Source organism: Channa argus, chromosome 22 (assembly GCF_033026475.1).
Source record: "Channa argus isolate prfri chromosome 22, Channa argus male v1.0, whole genome shotgun sequence".
In the NCBI taxonomy this organism is placed as follows: domain Eukaryota; kingdom Metazoa; phylum Chordata; class Actinopteri; order Anabantiformes; family Channidae; genus Channa; species Channa argus.
The window spans coordinates 8,517,417-8,534,613 of NC_090218.1; the positions used below are offsets into that span (position 1 = coordinate 8,517,417).

At 40.4% G+C, this 17,197-nt stretch overlaps 1 protein-coding gene across 3 annotated transcripts in view; it reads left to right on the forward strand.

Moving 5' to 3' along the window:
- septin8a (septin 8a) overlaps positions 1-16,971 on the forward strand; it is a 31,721-nt gene extending 14,750 nt beyond the window's left edge. Inside the window, exons 5-10 of one of the 3 annotated variants that reach the window (XM_067492173.1) lie at positions 1,615-1,776; positions 2,785-2,881; positions 8,144-8,312; positions 8,499-8,631; positions 9,785-9,954; positions 16,229-16,971. In XM_067492173.1, coding sequence (XP_067348274.1) covers positions 1,615-1,776; positions 2,785-2,881; positions 8,144-8,312; positions 8,499-8,631; positions 9,785-9,954; positions 16,229-16,394 — 897 coding nt within the window. In that variant the 3' untranslated portion in view covers positions 16,395-16,971. Of the gene's footprint in view, positions 1-1,614; positions 1,777-2,784; positions 2,882-8,143; positions 8,313-8,498; positions 8,632-9,784; positions 9,955-10,113; positions 11,396-11,449; positions 12,580-16,228 lie in introns of those variants that run through there. The other 2 variants (XM_067492175.1, XM_067492176.1) reach the window with 2 other exon arrangements.
- Positions 16,972-17,197: the final 226 nt, after the last annotated feature.

The following is a 17,197-nucleotide window of genomic DNA, read 5'->3' on the forward strand; positions in this document are numbered from 1 at the left end:
AACCAATTACTTCACAGCAGAAGAAGTTATAACAAACAATGTTCAAGAAAAATAATTACAGCAATAAAAAACAATCCACATCATGAAATCTATCAAATAATGAATCTATCATCTCAAGTTAGTCCAATCTGCAGTTTGAGCTCTTCAACAATTTGAAGCAAACTGCTCATTTTCTCATAATGAACGCAGTGTGCATGAGCCATTGCTGCACTTCATTTTTCTTGGCGTTGGAAGACATTTCACCATTGTATAAAAATTCTCCCACAAGAGGCTCATTCATTGATATTCACATACAGGCTCACAAGTGCTCTCCTCGCATCCCGTTTCCGAGTTCTGTTTTCACCTTCTTAAAGTAAAGATTTGTTTTGGTTTAGTAAATTCTTTAAAACTACTCTGGGTCCCAGCCAGATATTCCATGTTTGCTTCTTTCCTCTTTCACCTGCAGCTTCCCCTTGACTCATAGCCCCCTTGTCCCTCTCAGCCTCTCTCCCTTATGTACCTCTATTCTCTTCCTGTCGCTAGGGTTTTAGAAATAAACATTTTTATATGTCCCCTGATTCCTTCTTCTTAGATGATGCCATGCTCACATTAGCATTATTCGCTGTTAAATAACTTAGGTTTCACTAATGTTAGTTGAATCTCATCAAACTTCATTAGAACACAGATTGGCTCTAATTACAAACACATCGTAACCTGTGGTACCTTTCTGGTTTTCCTAATTGTTCCACACAAACTGTTAAGAACTATTTAGGAATGCTTGTTGGCCAGCTGTGACAACTCAGTTGTGGGAAGCAAACGGATACCACTTCCCCCTATGTCCCAATTGACCAATTCCAAAGAATGTCTCCCCTAACCCTAACCCAAAACAAGGGACACCAAAACAACTAAGCACTGGACAGCAATTAATGAATCTGGTTTGTTAAAAAAAAAAAAAGAAGACTAAAACAAGATACTGGCTACCCTGCTGCAAATTAATGATCCAATAAAGTATGATGAGCCTGCAATTTGACTCCTAACAAGCTCAGCCTCTTGCTCTGAGGCACACCATGGAAGTAATAAGGAAATCTGTGGGAATCCTTCTCGTACCCCCAGTTAGATTTGAGTAATGCAACCACGCAGAGGAATGCAGACAAACTGTGTGTTTGCTTCTGCACATCTGCTCCTAATTGGAGATGGAGCCTAGTTTGTTTTCATAATCACTGTTTGTTTTATGTATCTGTTGGGGGTCTGATTGAGCTTATTCTCTGTATACGTCTGCTGAATATGGTCTTGTGTGCTTCCTGATCCCATTTTTAGTGTGGTTTTATGTTTTTGATTTGATTTTTTAAATCTTTAATCTGTAATTTACTGACAACCCATAATTCCCTGTGCTGCTTCTCTAGTCTATTGAGAACAACAAGTATATTTGTCCTGTTAGAGGTGATTATCATCAAGCAACAAGATGCATGTCAGATCAGGCTGAACTTTGTATTTAAATAAAAATTACATGTATATAATTTTAAGCACAAATAAGGGATGATTATACTTTATTTATGTATTTATTTTTTTGGCAGCAGATCTTACTAAAAACAAGACGACTACAATGCTCTTTTTTTCTCGTCATCCTTTCCTCAGGTCAACATCATTCCCATCATTGCCAAAGCAGACACAATCTCCAAGAGTGAGCTCCATAAGTTTAAAATAAAGATAATGAGTGAGCTGGTGAGCAACGGTGTCCAGATATATCAGTTCCCAACAGACGATGAAGCGGTCAGTGAGATCAATGCCTCCATGAATGTAAGTCATGCTGGGATACTCTATTCTTTCACTCTGATCGTGAAATTCAGTCTTGTGCGTTTTATAGTTAACTTACAGACTTTTCAGACTTTTTTGACAAAGATGTCAGCCACATGAATGTGTTAAAAGTAAAGAGCGAGTTTTCTTCCTAAAATGATTGAAATAACAAGGATTTGTTACCATGTCTTTATCACTATAAGTGTTACATATTTGGTAATGGCAGCAAATGTAAACACAATACCCTCTGATTAATCACACCACCTCCCCACTCGTCATTTTAAATTCTGTTATAGGAAGAATGTATAAATTTGATAACGGCACATTCCTTATTCCAACTGGCTGCTGTTGCTAATGTGTACATTGTCCATAGTCATTTGACAAACACCAAAAAAGCTGAAAAGAAAGCTACAAAATAATTAAGCACAAATACATTTCCTCGAGAGAACATTTATACTTTTTTTTAGTACCCACACATAAATAAGACTGCATGTGGTTCTCCCTGGCACAGTCCTTGTACAGTATCCACATCTATTCATAGCCTGTTAAATCAGCACCCACTCTCACCAGCTTGTTCCTCTAAGCTGCAAACAGCAAGCTGGTTTCAAGTCGCCATCTAATTTTTGAGGTTGGATGTCAGGCATGTTTTCCCATGATGCCTCACTGAAGAAAGCGAGTGTGTGCGCGCATGCATGTGTGCGCATTTAATTGCTTCACACTCCAAGTGAGACACATTTTAAACTGGTTTGTCTTTGCTCTGGTGTGGTTTGGTTGTGAAAATAATAGAGACAGCAGCCACAGTTTAACACCCCATTTTTATTCATTTTATTGCTATAAACAACATCTTTGTGCACAGTTAAATCAGGCTTGTTAAGCGGTTGCAGACCATTGGCTTGAAGTAACTGGGAAACCAGAGGAGAGAGGGGTCCAGTAAATTACTCTGTGGTTATGTCTCCAGTTACACCTGTGACCCCTTGAACTTTTTGGGACCTAACCTCTTTTCTTGTACAGGCCCATTTGCCTTTTGCTGTGGTTGGGAGCGTGGAAGAGGTCAAAGTGGGAAACAAAACAGTGCGGGCCAGACAGTACCCATGGGGTGTTGTGCAAGGTGAGAACTGTCCACAAGCAACTCGATCACTGTATGTGTCTGTATTTGTTTATGCTGGTGTTGCCGGTTTCTCAAGCAACAGTGAGAACATGAAGGTGTCCTCCTTACTTCTAACAAGCTCAGAATAAATTCAAAGTATTTGTGTGCTGTGATTTGAGATTAGTTGATGGACAGCAACCTTATTTTGGACAGTTGAATAACTGTTGGTGCATTTCTTCCATTTTATGTGTAAACAAATTACTTCATTTACAGCTTAAACAGTAGGTACATTCATAATTAAATGGAGTGTTAGTTTGTAGCCCTTGATGGGAACTTTATTATTACGCAGTCACTTCCTGTGAATCACTGTGAAGAATTTGCTGATCTCTGTCCAGTTTCAGTTGAGACTTGTGTTACATATAACGAAGCAACAGAGAGGCCTTTTATGGTAGTTTCTCGTGTCCCAAATAATCAGGAGAAAAACGTGTTTGGCATTTAACTGATGCTCGCAAATGCAGAATCACGAGATGGGTAGTTTGCCTTGTATAAAACTGATGAAGCTGGTTTGTTTGTATATGCACTAGGTGTTGGTTGGTTGCTAGGTTACAGGTATTACATAGGTAAATGAGTTGGGGTAATACATGGCATATTGCACGGCTTACTGTGGGTGGTTTGCTGTTTCATAATATTCAGCATCAGTATCAGCCATACAAGACAGAATACCAGTACTTGAGCTGAGTACGCATGTGTTCTGACTCCAGGGGGATTTTATTGGATTGTGAATGTTTCCAAAAGTGGTCACAGGTTTACACTTTTGGAGGTAATGCATTTCTCATTCCACTTCTGACTACCATCTCTTTAAACTGGTAAAGGTTTACTAAGGTGCTTGTTTAGATAGATTAAAAATATATATACTGTAGGATCTAGTTTAAACCACGTTCTGGCTGTTAAGGGTGTTTTGCACATATGGAGAAACAGCACATCATGTAACTCGGCAGCTGATCAAGCGAGGTGTCTCTCAGCATCCATGGTGAAAGATGTTTCCTGCTCATGGCTGTGATGTGATGAGTGCGTCCCACAGTTTTCCTGTTTATTTATATACTGCCTCTCAATGCACACTGCTATCCACAGCTGTGACTTTGACTTCATGCAGAGAGACACTGAAAAATGAGGGGTGAGTGAGTGGAGGTTGCTTTGAGAAATCGCCCGTGTGTGTGTGTTTGTAATGTGTGTGTGTGTGGTGTTTTGTGTTTGATGTACTGCATTTTCACTGCCTTTGTGTTGGTCTGCGGGCATTTGTTGCCCATTGTGTTAGGAATCTTAGGATAATTGTTTCCCACAGCTCATGAAAGTTAATAGTTTAATTTAATAATGTCAGGAAGAATATTACTGCTCAGATGGGAGTTGTACTCCCAGGGCAGCTCTCTCTCTCTCATACCCCCCCCCCCCCCCCCCCCAAGCCCAACCCCTCCTCCATCTCCCTGCTGTTCTTTCCTTAGTCCACTGGTCTTGTGTCCTCACTCTCTCTTCCTTTCCCTGCTGAATTATCCACTGACCACTCTCATTCCCCAACCCTCAGAGGACGTTCTCTGATTATTTATAAAGCCTGTTGTGTGTCTCCTGTGGGACACATGTCTTTAGCTGTTATTTTTTATTTTTTTTTAGTACTCTGAGATCCTACAATGTACACCAAGCAGCCACAACATTAATACTGTTGGTTTTAACATTAGAAATATGTTTTGTTTTGTTTTTGTATAAAAATATTAAAATGCAGATTCTTGGCATTAGAAATCCAGATTGATAAGGTCTTTTCTTTTAGTTGGACACACTTTGAAAGTGATGTCTCATCATTCATACAGCACGCTCTGTGACCTGGTGACGGGGACAGCAGAGACAGAGGCAGCATAGATAAAAATCTGTTTTGTGACACTTGGCCGAGCAAAAGGAGGGTCTGTGTGAGTGTAAACACTCTGTAGATGCCAGATGTCATTTAGATGGGTTATGGTAGCCTCTCAAAGAGCCATGGGAAATTTCCATCGACTTGAAGGAAGACAGTGGAAGGACTGTCTACTGACAAAGAGTAATTGCAGGGGCCTCAATGTGTGTGTTTAGCTTCCCTCAAGATCTCGATGCTCGGTTATCACTGAACTCCAGAGATCTGACATATACCAGCTGCCTCATATACAAGCTACTGTTTTGTTTATAGTTTTTTTTTGTTAGAGAAGACAGAACCAGCAAATATTTGCCTAAAATTTGCTAATTTATGTTACAACTAATCAAATTACGTTCATATCAAAATAATGCTGATTCATTTTCTGTCACTTGACTTTGTCCATTAGTTAACTAAAACGGGGTTTTCACAGACCATGTGGTGTAAGCAGCACATTAAGTCACAGCAGCTTAGTCTGTGTGAGGAGCTGCTCAGGCACATTAGTGAGTGTAGGGTGCCTGCATGGAACCCCTCCGAGCTCGAATATCACCCAAATTAAAATCCACGAGAATAAGCCTCAATCCACAAATTATTTTATGCGTTTTTCCTGAAAGGGGTTCTAACAATTTTGTCCATGTATGTAGTACTTTGCAATATTTAATTTAACAAACGAGGGATAAAGGATGGATTACTTTGAAAAGAAAGGAATCGTACTCTGAAGGCTGTTTTTATAGATAATAGAAAAATGGATAGAAATAAAAATACATCTTAAAATAAATGTGTAAGTCATCACATTGTGCAGTTTGTAAGACCCTGAATCTTTAGACACTTGTCATTTAGCATTATTTCAGTTTTACAGGAGCAGATCGACCTGAGACAAATGGAGCATTTAAATGTTCAGTGAGGGAACATGTTGCGTTCATGTATATTCATTATGCTCATTTGTCTGATTTTTCTTTCAGTTTGATAACAGCAGATTTATTTCCAATCATGTGTCTGTTGCCCGGTTTGTGTTTCTGCTCTCATTTTTTGTTTGTGTATGTGTAGCAGCACAGCGCTGTGCTCACATATCTTGAGGGCTCAGTGCTGCAGTCAGTCAGAGGATTGGCCCTCATTCAGCCCTCAGCGGGGTGGGAGTGGGGGGGGAGTACAGAGAGAATATTAGATGCCAAACGAACGGGCAATTTCATTGGCCTGGATGCAGCCCAGCGGAGATCTCATTTCTGTTTTTAACACGAATCCTCCCACTAATGATGTGTGGTCGACTAGTAAATTTTAGTTAAGGTAATAGCGATACTTTAAGCTGCATCACCACTACAATTTCTTTTGGGTCTTAAACATTAAAGTAGTATCAGCTGAGTTGGTGGCTTTTTGGCCCTAGTGCATTGAAGCCTGTCATTTCTTTGGGTGGGATGATGGTGTTGGGTTTAGATACTCTCACTATGCTAATGCCGCATTTTTTTTAGGCTATATTCTGGGTTATTGTCATGCAGTGGGAACTACTCCCTTCGTGTTCCTCCAGGACAAGCTAAATGCCGTGCTAAGTGGGCACTTTCAGTATCATTATCACTGTCTTTATATCTTCAGAGTCAAAGTCTTTTCTCCCATCACTAACGCACCAGGGTTCATGGCATATGTTTGCTGAAAGGCCTCGTGACTGCCCCCTGCATGTGCCCTTCTCCTACCAAACACATTAAATGAGACAACTGAAACTCTCAGTAGCATACAATATATTCTGATGCGTGTTGATCAGTTATTTCTGCCAGGGGAATGCCATTTTTCATTTGGCGTCACATGTCATGATATTTTTTTTTCCAAGAGTAGTTGGCAAGCGTATCAAGTTATGCACTAGACTACAGCTGCTCTCAGCCGTGTTCCAAGTTTTCAGTTCTTTGCAGAAATTTGGCCGTGATTGCAGTGATTGAGCATGTCAAATAATTTTCACCTTTAAAGAGTTTCCACTGTAAAGTAATTACCAAGTCTAGGGAAGAATAACGTATTGAAGATAAAACCCATAATTTTCAAAAGGAAAAAGGGATTTTTCTTGATGAAAAGTGACACAAAAGAGTATTGGAGCCAGAAAAGAGGCAAACGGCAGTGAATTCAGTTTCTTCCCAGGTGCTGTGTTAAAAAGAAAAAGTTTTAGTGGAGGTTAAAGATTTTAAAATTAAATTTACAAATGTTTAAATATTTTTTTCTTCATTGTATAGTTCCAAAGGGCATTTGCACCTTAATATGGGCTGCTCAGAGACATACACACCAATAAACTGAAAGCAGGACTGATGTGACTGTGTGTAGAGGAGGCTTTCAAAAATCATGTGTCCATTGTCAATGAGCACAGCCAGTCCAGCAGAACTGTCACTACTGCAGCTAAGATTTAGTTAACAATTAGTGGATCTTTAGCAACTACTTCCTCCACTTACTCCAGTTTCATCCCACACTGTCTCTGATGACCTGTCCCAGGTGGACCCTTAACAGGATAAGTGGTTTAGATAATAGAAAGATGGATACAGTAGTCATATTCTAAAGATTAATCTATTTGTCTACTAATCTAAATCTCCAGTGTTAATAGATTTAATGAATTGTATTATTAGGAATTATTGTTGCACACTGTCGGGAAGAACTGAAAATGTGAATATACCAATAAATAATTCAGGCTAAATCATCCCTACTGGTTTTCCATTATGCTCGATACTTTGGCGAGTGTGTTATTGAAGCAGCTTTCTTAAAGACTGAAGATTGATTCACAGCACAGATGGGTTCAGTCCACATTCAGGCACTCCTACTCAATTGATCTTCCTTTCTCTTGTTTTTACCGTTCTGGCCTCTATTGGAAGCAAAAATGAACTTTAATTCACCCAGGAGTCCGTATAGTTGCAGTGGAGTTACATAAGGTGACCCGAGCAGAAAGGTTTTTCCCCTATGAAGGACAGAACATTCAGTCCAATAGAAAAAAAATAATGTGAAGTTCAGAATATCTCACATTTATTGACTAAAAGTCTAAAATCCAGTGTGTTTTGTGCTGAGTACTTCACATTCCTGTAGAAATGTGATGTTGTTTGCTGCTTGTCAGAGAAATTAAGAGGGAAAGTAACAGGCTGACGGATGGGTTGTTATGATAAGTTAGAAGCAAAGAAAAAGACAGCAAGGCACAGAATAAAAAGTGAGGAGCAAAAACTCACAGCTGGAAACAACACATGACTGAACTTTTGTAGCTCTGACAGGCTTTCACGCAAAGCAACACCAAAGCTGATTTTAAGATTAATGTGAATTCAAAATAATAGAATGATCACCTTAAAGAGACTGATCTCTGTCTGTGTGTATTTAAAAAAAAAAAAAAAAATCCTGTTTAGTTGAGAATGAGAGCCACTGCGACTTTGTGAAACTCCGAGAGATGCTGATCCGGGTCAACATGGAGGATCTGAGGGAGCAGACCCACGCCCGTCACTATGAGCTCTACCGACGCTGTAAGCTGGAAGAGATGGGCTTCAAAGACACGGACCCCGACAGCCAGCCATTCAGGTAGAGAGCAGAAATGGTGAACACACTGTGCATGCAGAGGAAAACGTACACTCCTGTAGAGGCGAGAACCAAAACCACACTTTTTGACACCTCAGCAGCAAAGAGTGTTTACTGTTAAGACACAGCACCTGATCTATTTCTGTCTGTTTTTACTCTATTCCCTGTTCTTTCTTTCCTTCTCTTCAGTCTTCAAGAGACATATGAAGCCAAGAGGAAAGAGTTCTTGGGGGACCTGCAGCGTAAAGAAGAAGAAATGCGGCAGATGTTTGTCAGCAAAGTAAAAGAGACAGAAGCAGAACTGAAAGAAAAAGAGAGAGAGGTCAGTGTCAAGTAACAGTGTGGCTGCACACACAGTACTGGTGATTTTGAAAGCCACAGATCTGTCAACATATACACTACATCTTTTAAATCCTGTGTCATAATTTGGCACAAACACACCCCCTTGTGCAGAAAGTCTGAATTATGACGGTGGCTTGTTGAACAACACTAGACACCCAAGTCCAATAAACAGACTTGCATATCTCTGTATATTATTGTACATGTATGAAATATGTACTACTGTTTAGTATCTGTACAAAAAGGACGTGGTACAGTGATGTAATACTTAATTGTGAAATATCGGATGACATGAAGGGTGTTAAAACAATTTAGAGCTGTTCAACTTTCGGGTGGAAAAAATGTAAAAAGTTCATGCTACGGTGATATTAAATCATTAAAGTAGAAGCATTCCATGAAAATGTCTTCATCTCAAACCATTTATTGAAACAAAAGCTGGCAACATTGGTGGGTATAGCAAAACAAATAATCTCAATAATTTGTCAGTTGTTAGGTGTCTTCTTGGTCCCATGAAGTCAAAATGTGAACAGCCTGATGAGAGAGGACTGTTTGAATGCAAATTGTCATTGAACCAGAACCTTTAGCAGCCGGATCCGTAAACCAAGACGTGATTTTTTTTTTTTTTTTTGCATTTAATCACCTAGTTAGTGAACAGCATGTTAAGTGTCTAATGATAAGTACGGAGACATTGAACAGTTGGAGATGTGCATTCAAAGGTTTAGAGAAGGTCAAATGATGTTCACCCGTAAAGGTTATAGTTCATTCTAGGTGCATTCTGAAATTTCACCTGAAGGCTGAAGATCCCTGACTTTTTATGAGTGTTGCCATTAAGACTGTCAGTAAAACCAAAATAAGCTGAACCTTCAGTTTGAATCAGAATCACAAAGCGCCAACACTGAGCCTTAAGCTGGAGTTATAGGCTCCATAGGCTAAAATGCTATGCTGAGCTGAAGAAAACTGTGGTGTGCTGATAATTCACATAGAGTAATTTAATCTTCTGCTTATATAAAAACAATGTTAGTTGTTAATGCAGCTAGATTTAAACATACATGGTACCCGTTCATCCTCTGACCTCTGGGTATCTTCCCTGTACTGCTCTGGTCTTATGTCCGCTCTGTCCATTACCTCCCTCTCAGCTCCATGACAAGTTTGAGCAGCTGAAGCGGATGCACCAGGAGGAGAAGAGAAAGGTGGAGGACAAGCGGAAAGACCTGGAGGACGAGATGAATGCCTTCAACAGGAAGAAGGTGGCAGCCGAGACGCTGTCCTTAGCTCAGCCCCTCAAGAAAGACAAAGACAAGAAAAAGTAAGCTTGTCTTTCCTTTCTGTCACTCACTGATTTCATTCTTATTCCACAGCGGGAAGCTGCTTTTTAGCTCTGCTCCTTTCTTTCAACATTTTGTGCCTTAATTCCTGTAAACAGGCTTCTCTTGCTTTTCTCATCCTTTCTCCTTTTGCTCTTTAGGCTTCGTTACAGCTCTTTGAGCAGGTGGTTTGCATTCTGCTAAGTCCTGTGTCACATTAATGAGCCCGAAATTGAATGTGCTGTGCTGCTGTCGCCCTATCTCCAACACACAAGCGTTACAGCTATGATTATAAAGGGCTGGCATGTTCTAAGGAAACTTCCTCCACTTTGTGTCCTGCCCAAGCTTAACATTTCCTGTCCTTTCACTCTTTCCTTTGCTTCGCTCTAATTATTCAGGATATTCAGAGAGGAGGCAGTGAACTCAACACTGAGGCATGCGAGAGCTTGGCTTTCAGATACGTAGCTTAGGAAACACAGGGCAAAACTTATTTTCCAAAGGGCTATTTTCTAATTTAATTATGCTGCCACAGACATAACAACAATTTAATGTTTGAATGTTTTTAGCGTATTAACCACGCATCATTTAGATTTGATCGTACTGAGGCCATAAGCCAAAGCAAAGATTTTGAATGTATTCAAATTCAGACAGACCTGTCTATGAATGGTCAGACCACAACCACATCCAACACCTTTTGGACGAACTGAAACTTTGGCCTCGGAGTCTGACCTCATAATGCTCTTACTGCTGAACAGCAGCAAATCCCTGCAACCAGAATCCAAAGTTATTTTGGAAAACCTTCCCAGAGACCTGGAGGGTGTCACGGTAGCAGATCACATTAATGCCCATAATTTGACATTGATGTGCACGTGCTTGTAGAGATTGTGTCCACAGATTTTGGCCACACATCTTTGGCAACTTAGCAGATTTTGTGAATGCAAAGGATTGTTCACTTTTCAGAAAAACTACTGTTTAAAAAGGACAGATTAAACATATTAGGAGACTCCAAGGAAAATTGGAAATGAGTTGAAAACATACGTGAAGGTTTGGAGACTGGTCTTACTGTTGATTACCCAGTCACACTTGAAATCGGGGAAATTAGAGGACAGATGGCTCCATCTTGTGGCTGCTCACACTCACACAAACACACGCACACACACACACACACTCTTCACTGTCAGTAATGATGTGGGGAAACTTTAGTTGGCTTCTTGTGTTTGATCTCAGACTACTATGTTATACTCAAGGAAAACTATTATTCTAATAAATGTGGCATTTGATGGGTTCTGTTCAGATGCTTGGAAAACATAAATGAGCAGTAGAGCTCCCCCTACTCACAGATTAACTGCATCCGGACTATTATTTTGTGTTTTTTAATTTTAACTTTAGTGCCTTTTGCTTTATTCAACTCTCTCCCCTGTAGAAATACATTTTTTTTATGCTCACTTTATCATTTACTTCAATTTATTTTCTTCATTGTTTGTCATTGTTTTTCAGTTAATTTATGGGCGCTGTAAACACCTCCCACACACGACCATGGATTTGTCCTCCATCACCATAGCAGCGACACTTGTTCATTTTTGTTTATTTTTGACATTCCATCTTGACATTGTGCACAAGGACCAAAGAAACTGAGGATGACGATGAGGAGGAGGAGGAGGAGGAGGATGATGGTGAACCCACAGGGGGGGGAACAGAGTAAAAGATGGTGAGAGATAATGAGTTCACTAACAGTGGCCATCTCATTTATTCAGGATCTTTCATTGTGTTTCATTGTTTTGGACATTTTTTTATATATGCATTTTGTTGTTTTTGTTGTTTTTTTTATGTTGGATTTTTGTGTTTTATCATCAACTTCACACAGGTTAAACATTTTCAAACTTTTATTTTTAATTTTGGTACTACGGTATTATACACCTGAGTCGGATATTTTAAACAGTTCAGTTGGTATTTAAAAAAATTAGGATTTGCTTCATTTTAAAAGATTAAATTGAAGAAGTCGTTAAAATGAAGCCGTTCCTACGTTTTTTTTGTTTTTTTTTAAATATCTGAGTTGTTTGAAATGTCGTCCCACTGTAGTGCGACCAATTTGTAACCACAAGAATTTAGAGTAGTCACAGTAGAATAAATCCCTGTATCTGATGAGCCCCAATAATACATTTATAGCATTATGTCAAACAATAAAACTGAGTACCTGTATACTGTACACATTAATGCATATACATAGGTACTGACTAACTAAAACTGAAGTCTTAAATCTTAATAAAAGTGTATGCAAATTTTCTGGTGCTGTTTTATATTAATGCAATAAATGTATGTGAATATTTCCTAGAGCTTACACAACTTAATATGCAAAATGTACACGATTTTGAATATTATTGTAAGAAGCACATATTACTATGTCCAAAAATGATGTAATTTTATTGTAAACCGTGCGATATCGCCTTGATGCAAGTGGCTGTGTAGAAACATGAGGCCAGTATATAAACGTGCACACGAAACAAGGTTCAGGTAAACACACACACATGCCTCAGCTTTCTGCACAAGTGATCACACTTTAGAGATGATGAAGAAAAGAGCAGCTGTATTTACTGTCTGTCATTGCAAATAAATGCAACCCCCCCTGACTTTGATGTGTCTCTCTCTCCCATGTTTTATTTGATGATATTCAAGCGGGAGGGGAGATGAAAGGGCAGGTGAAGACATGTTTTCTCTCACACACAAAGATGGCACAGAGGCCGTCGGCTGCAGATGATGCGTTTCCTGCCCAGCTAAACAGCTGACTGATGTTTGCTAAATTTGCATGTAATCCTGCTTTCGCCACCGTGCGTGCAAGATGCCATGTTTCGTGCATGTTCAGCAAAGGTAGCGAGGCTGGAGTGTGTGCGTGAGAGAAAAAATGTTTTGACTTTGTGCAGGAAGTGTGCGTAGGCGAAAAGGAGATGACTGTTAACTGTGTGCTTGTGTGTCTATTCTGTGTGTTAACACAAGCTGCAGCTGGTTGGTGGCCTGTTTGGAAACTACGTGGCTGCATCTCAACACCGAGCAGTTTTTCACATTTCTTCTTTCAGCTTTTCCATATCCTAAATGATTGATCTATTTATTTAGAAGTAAGAATAACTTCTGCAACGCGGAGTAGTTAATATAGGTTGTGAACCCAAACTAAAAGCTGGATCAACATCTGTGGACTAATTCTTTAAATAGTGATGTGTTCTTATTAACCTCAAAGTTATGTACATATTGACATTGGAGAAAATGAACCTTTTCTTCCTAATGTCCTGCAACTTTAAAAAAAAAAATATATATATATATATATATATATATATATATATATCCGTGGCAGTTATACTATTCAAAAAAATTGCAAATGAGGCCTGTCAGCATTTTGTAGACCTCAACACTCCAAAACCACTCTGCACCCACTGTTTGTAGGTTGGTTAGTGTGTAGTCACACATTCTGTGTGTGTGATTCAGGGGACTCAAAACAGACGGGGAAAGTCACAGCACGGTACTGAAACCTTCCTATGGCAGTGTCTGTCTGTCTGTGCACTGCGAAGGCTTTGCCAGCACTGTTATTATTCTGGCCACCGCCTGCAGGGCTCACTGGAGCTCGTCCAGCAATACAATCTGTTCACAGCTCCGAGTTCCCTCTTTCAGCAAAATGTTATTGTATAGTTTCACTCGTAGTACATACACTGATCGGGTATCAGTAGTATCAGGCTTAAGAGCACTTGATTTTCTCCATCTGATGCTGGAATAAACATGGCAGACTTTCAGTCAAATGAAAGCTTTTCCAAAACCAACAAACCGGAACAAGACGGTTTTGACTTTTGAAGGTGTAGCTTTATTTCTGTGGTTGATAAAACAATAAGATAGAGCTGCCTCAATCTCTGAAGGGATATAAAACAAACCTTTGCATTGGTCACGGGTGGAGCATCCAGCTTCACTCAGTGCGTGGCAGCAGACATTACAGTTGAGAAAAACAAACCGTAACCAGTTCACATTAAAAATAACAGCTTTTATCTGAACAAAAACTATTTCTGCAGCAAGTCAAAGTTCGGTGTCTCCAGGTTTCAAGTGTTTGGCAGTGGAGGTAAAGTCCATCTGGATGTACTGCGTTCATTTATCTGCCAATATTAAATACAGTTTAAATCCAAATAGAATTTTTGGTGCTGTTGTATAATATGTAATAAAAACGCAGATGCTGAACTGTTGTGCAGGTAATCTCATAAAAATTAAAAATATGTTAATCACTCCTCTAGTGTTGAACCAATCTCCCAATGGTGATTTCGTTTGATATGTAACAGCTGCAAAAAGCCATTAAACACAAGCGGAAGCATTAATGAAATAGACATTTGCAGCATTTAGTCATGAAATTAAAGCTTTTTTGTAAATGGCACAAAAAAAATGTTTAGTACAGTAAGTACAAGATTAAGATAAAACTATAAAAAAAGGTTGTGAAAAAATACAATTATCTACATAAAAAAAACAAAAACTTTTTCTCAAAGTGCTATGTGGCTCTGGTGGGAACCTGAGCACCAAGACGTTGAACTACGAACAAAGTGAAAATCTGCTCTCAAACATAAAAGCCCTTCTTGGCCTCAACCACGCTCACGAAAAACACAGGCAACACTTCACAACTACCGTGATTCTTGTCCCTTCCCTACAACTTACTAGAAAAAAACAAAAACAAACTTAAATGGACCAATAACTCTGCACCAAAGACACATTGACATTTCAATCTACGCAGACTGGCCAGTTTCTCCTCAGCTGTCAACACAGTTACAGCATCCAGAGAAACAGCAACAACCACAACTGAACTCGTACACTGATCCAGATTCACATTTGGGTGATGACGAGTGCATAGAAGAGGCTAAAATCTTCAACTTAAGAGTTACAAAGAAATACAAAAACCTAAATATTACAACAGGTGGCGAACATTTGGATGTCAGTCACCTTTGTATCCCAAGAAATGCGCAAATGAAGCTCTGAAATGTGCTAATAAAAATCTAGAGTTGGAGCTTTTTGCACTTTTGAAGAGACGAATGGACGATGCAAAACAATGTCCTACTAGTTCACAACAGGATGCAGCGGAGGGCACGGGGAGGCGTCTTTCTGCAGGGGATCGCGCAAACAATCGTCAACGCCGCCTCCCTCCGCCCCCGATGTCGTGTCCTCGCTATACAAACACCTAAAACCGTCGTAATACTCGTCCGAGTCTCCCTGCTCTCCGCTGCTCCGTCCCCTCCTGTTTGGCCTGAGGAGCTGCGTGGGACTACGGACTCGCTCCTCCTGGATCTGGGCGCCATCGAAGATGTAGACCGCGTTGGTCGGCAGGGAGAACTCCAGGCTGTGCAGGTACTCGTCCACCATCTCTTTGCAGTGGATAAACTCGGCACTGTCAACCTGAGACGGGGGAAAGGAAGTAAACGTGTAAACATACATACAGACATCATTAATGGGCGGATGTTACAGGCCAAATATTTCAAACTGGATCAAGCCAAAGCTCATCGGTGAGGAGGAATTTCTGACACTGTCAACTGTGTGACTCTTCAGTTTTATGGAACCTGAATACTTTCCTGACAGGTGGTTTGTGCCCCAGCATTCTAAGTTGTACAGTTGTTAAATGTCATTTGAAAGAAATAAAATAAAGTTTCTGAGTTCTTAACATAATATCAATTACTGTACAGTCTGAATAACTGCTTGTTGTTTTTTGGATGATCATGTGTTTCGTCTGAATGCGCAAAAAAAAGGTGCAAATGCATATAATGAAATGGGGAAGTTAAAGGTTTTGAAAAGAAGAAACAGTGCTGGGCTCTCTCAAGATAGAAATGAGGACAGCATTAAAAAAAAAATTGTAGCACATTGGCAGGAGACAATTATTTTTAAAAATTCAAGCCTGAAGACATTTTCAGATTAAACTAATTAAAGGCACAGCGATATTGTGGATTCTATGATGTGCAGGTGTTTGTTTCGACCAGAAAATCTACCAATGGCAACATTGCAAAATAATAACGACTTAAGTTTGGTGCGAAAGAATCGTGAACAAAATATAACCCGGGAAAGTGCTGGCTGGTGAAGAAAGTGGATTTCAAACATTTATATGCTGCAGTCTTTTGTTACTTATTGACAAGCATCACAGGCTGAGTCCAATATGCCTACACTGAAAATAATACGTGTAGATTTTCCCCCCAGGCTCTTCTCCTCACTCCATAACGAGAACAAGCCTCACTCGCAGGTTCTGTGCACTTCTCTTACTTTTGCTTTCTTCAGCAGGTTGGTGAACACCGAAAACCAGTCGGGCGTGAGCGCCTCCAGCTCCAAAGTGATGATGGCCAAAGCCAACGTGGAGCCCTTAAACTGCCAAAGCTGGTGGCAGGCCATACAGTGCTGCACCTGCCTGGTCCACAGCGCCGCCTGGAAGCCCGGGGGCGTCTTCTGATGCCCGAGGCCGGTGGGAAGCGCGCTGCCTTCTGCCGCAGAGTCCCGGCCGACGCCGGAGCTGAGCCCGATGGACGGAATGAGGTGGGGGTGGCTGGAGAGGAGCAGGGCGTGGAACTAGGACGGAGATGGGCAGGGAAATCAAGAGAAACAAGACCAAAATGTTAGCGTTATGATGTCATTGTTGTTCCATTGTCCACCCATCAGCCCCTGACCACTACTACTTCATCAAAATCAAATTTAATCAAATCTCTGCATTTCTAAAAAAAGGTCAACGCATCATCTGTCCCTTCATTCTGCTCCACCTGGGACACCGACTCTCTGCTGTCTGCGATTCTCGTCTCAGGTGTTCACTGCTGCATTTGAAGGTGCAGGAGTGTCATCATCAGATTTTAAAGACCCTCCCCCCCGTTTGCCTGTGGAATCAACCATAGTAATCTTGTCTTGTATCGTACTGTACGTGCAGTGCTTTTCCGTGTTCCCACGTGCAGCCAGGGATTTTCCTAAATCACCTGAGTGCGAGGTGATCAACGTACTCAACGGGCTAAAGGAGGAGGTGCACCAGGGAACAGCCACTGGAAGAAAGTCACCTTTTAGATTTCAAAAACATATTTCTTCTGTTTGCTATAATTCAAGCACCTTTTGATCTTGGTTCATTCATGCTGTGTTTAGCCCGTTTGCTCTAGTTTTGTCTCTCACTCTGTAGCAAAAACAAGCCGTGGGTTTTAAAAGGAAACGAAATTGCGTGGAAGGCAGAATCAGCAACGCGGTGCCAAAGTCAAAGAACGGCGACAGTTTTCCAAC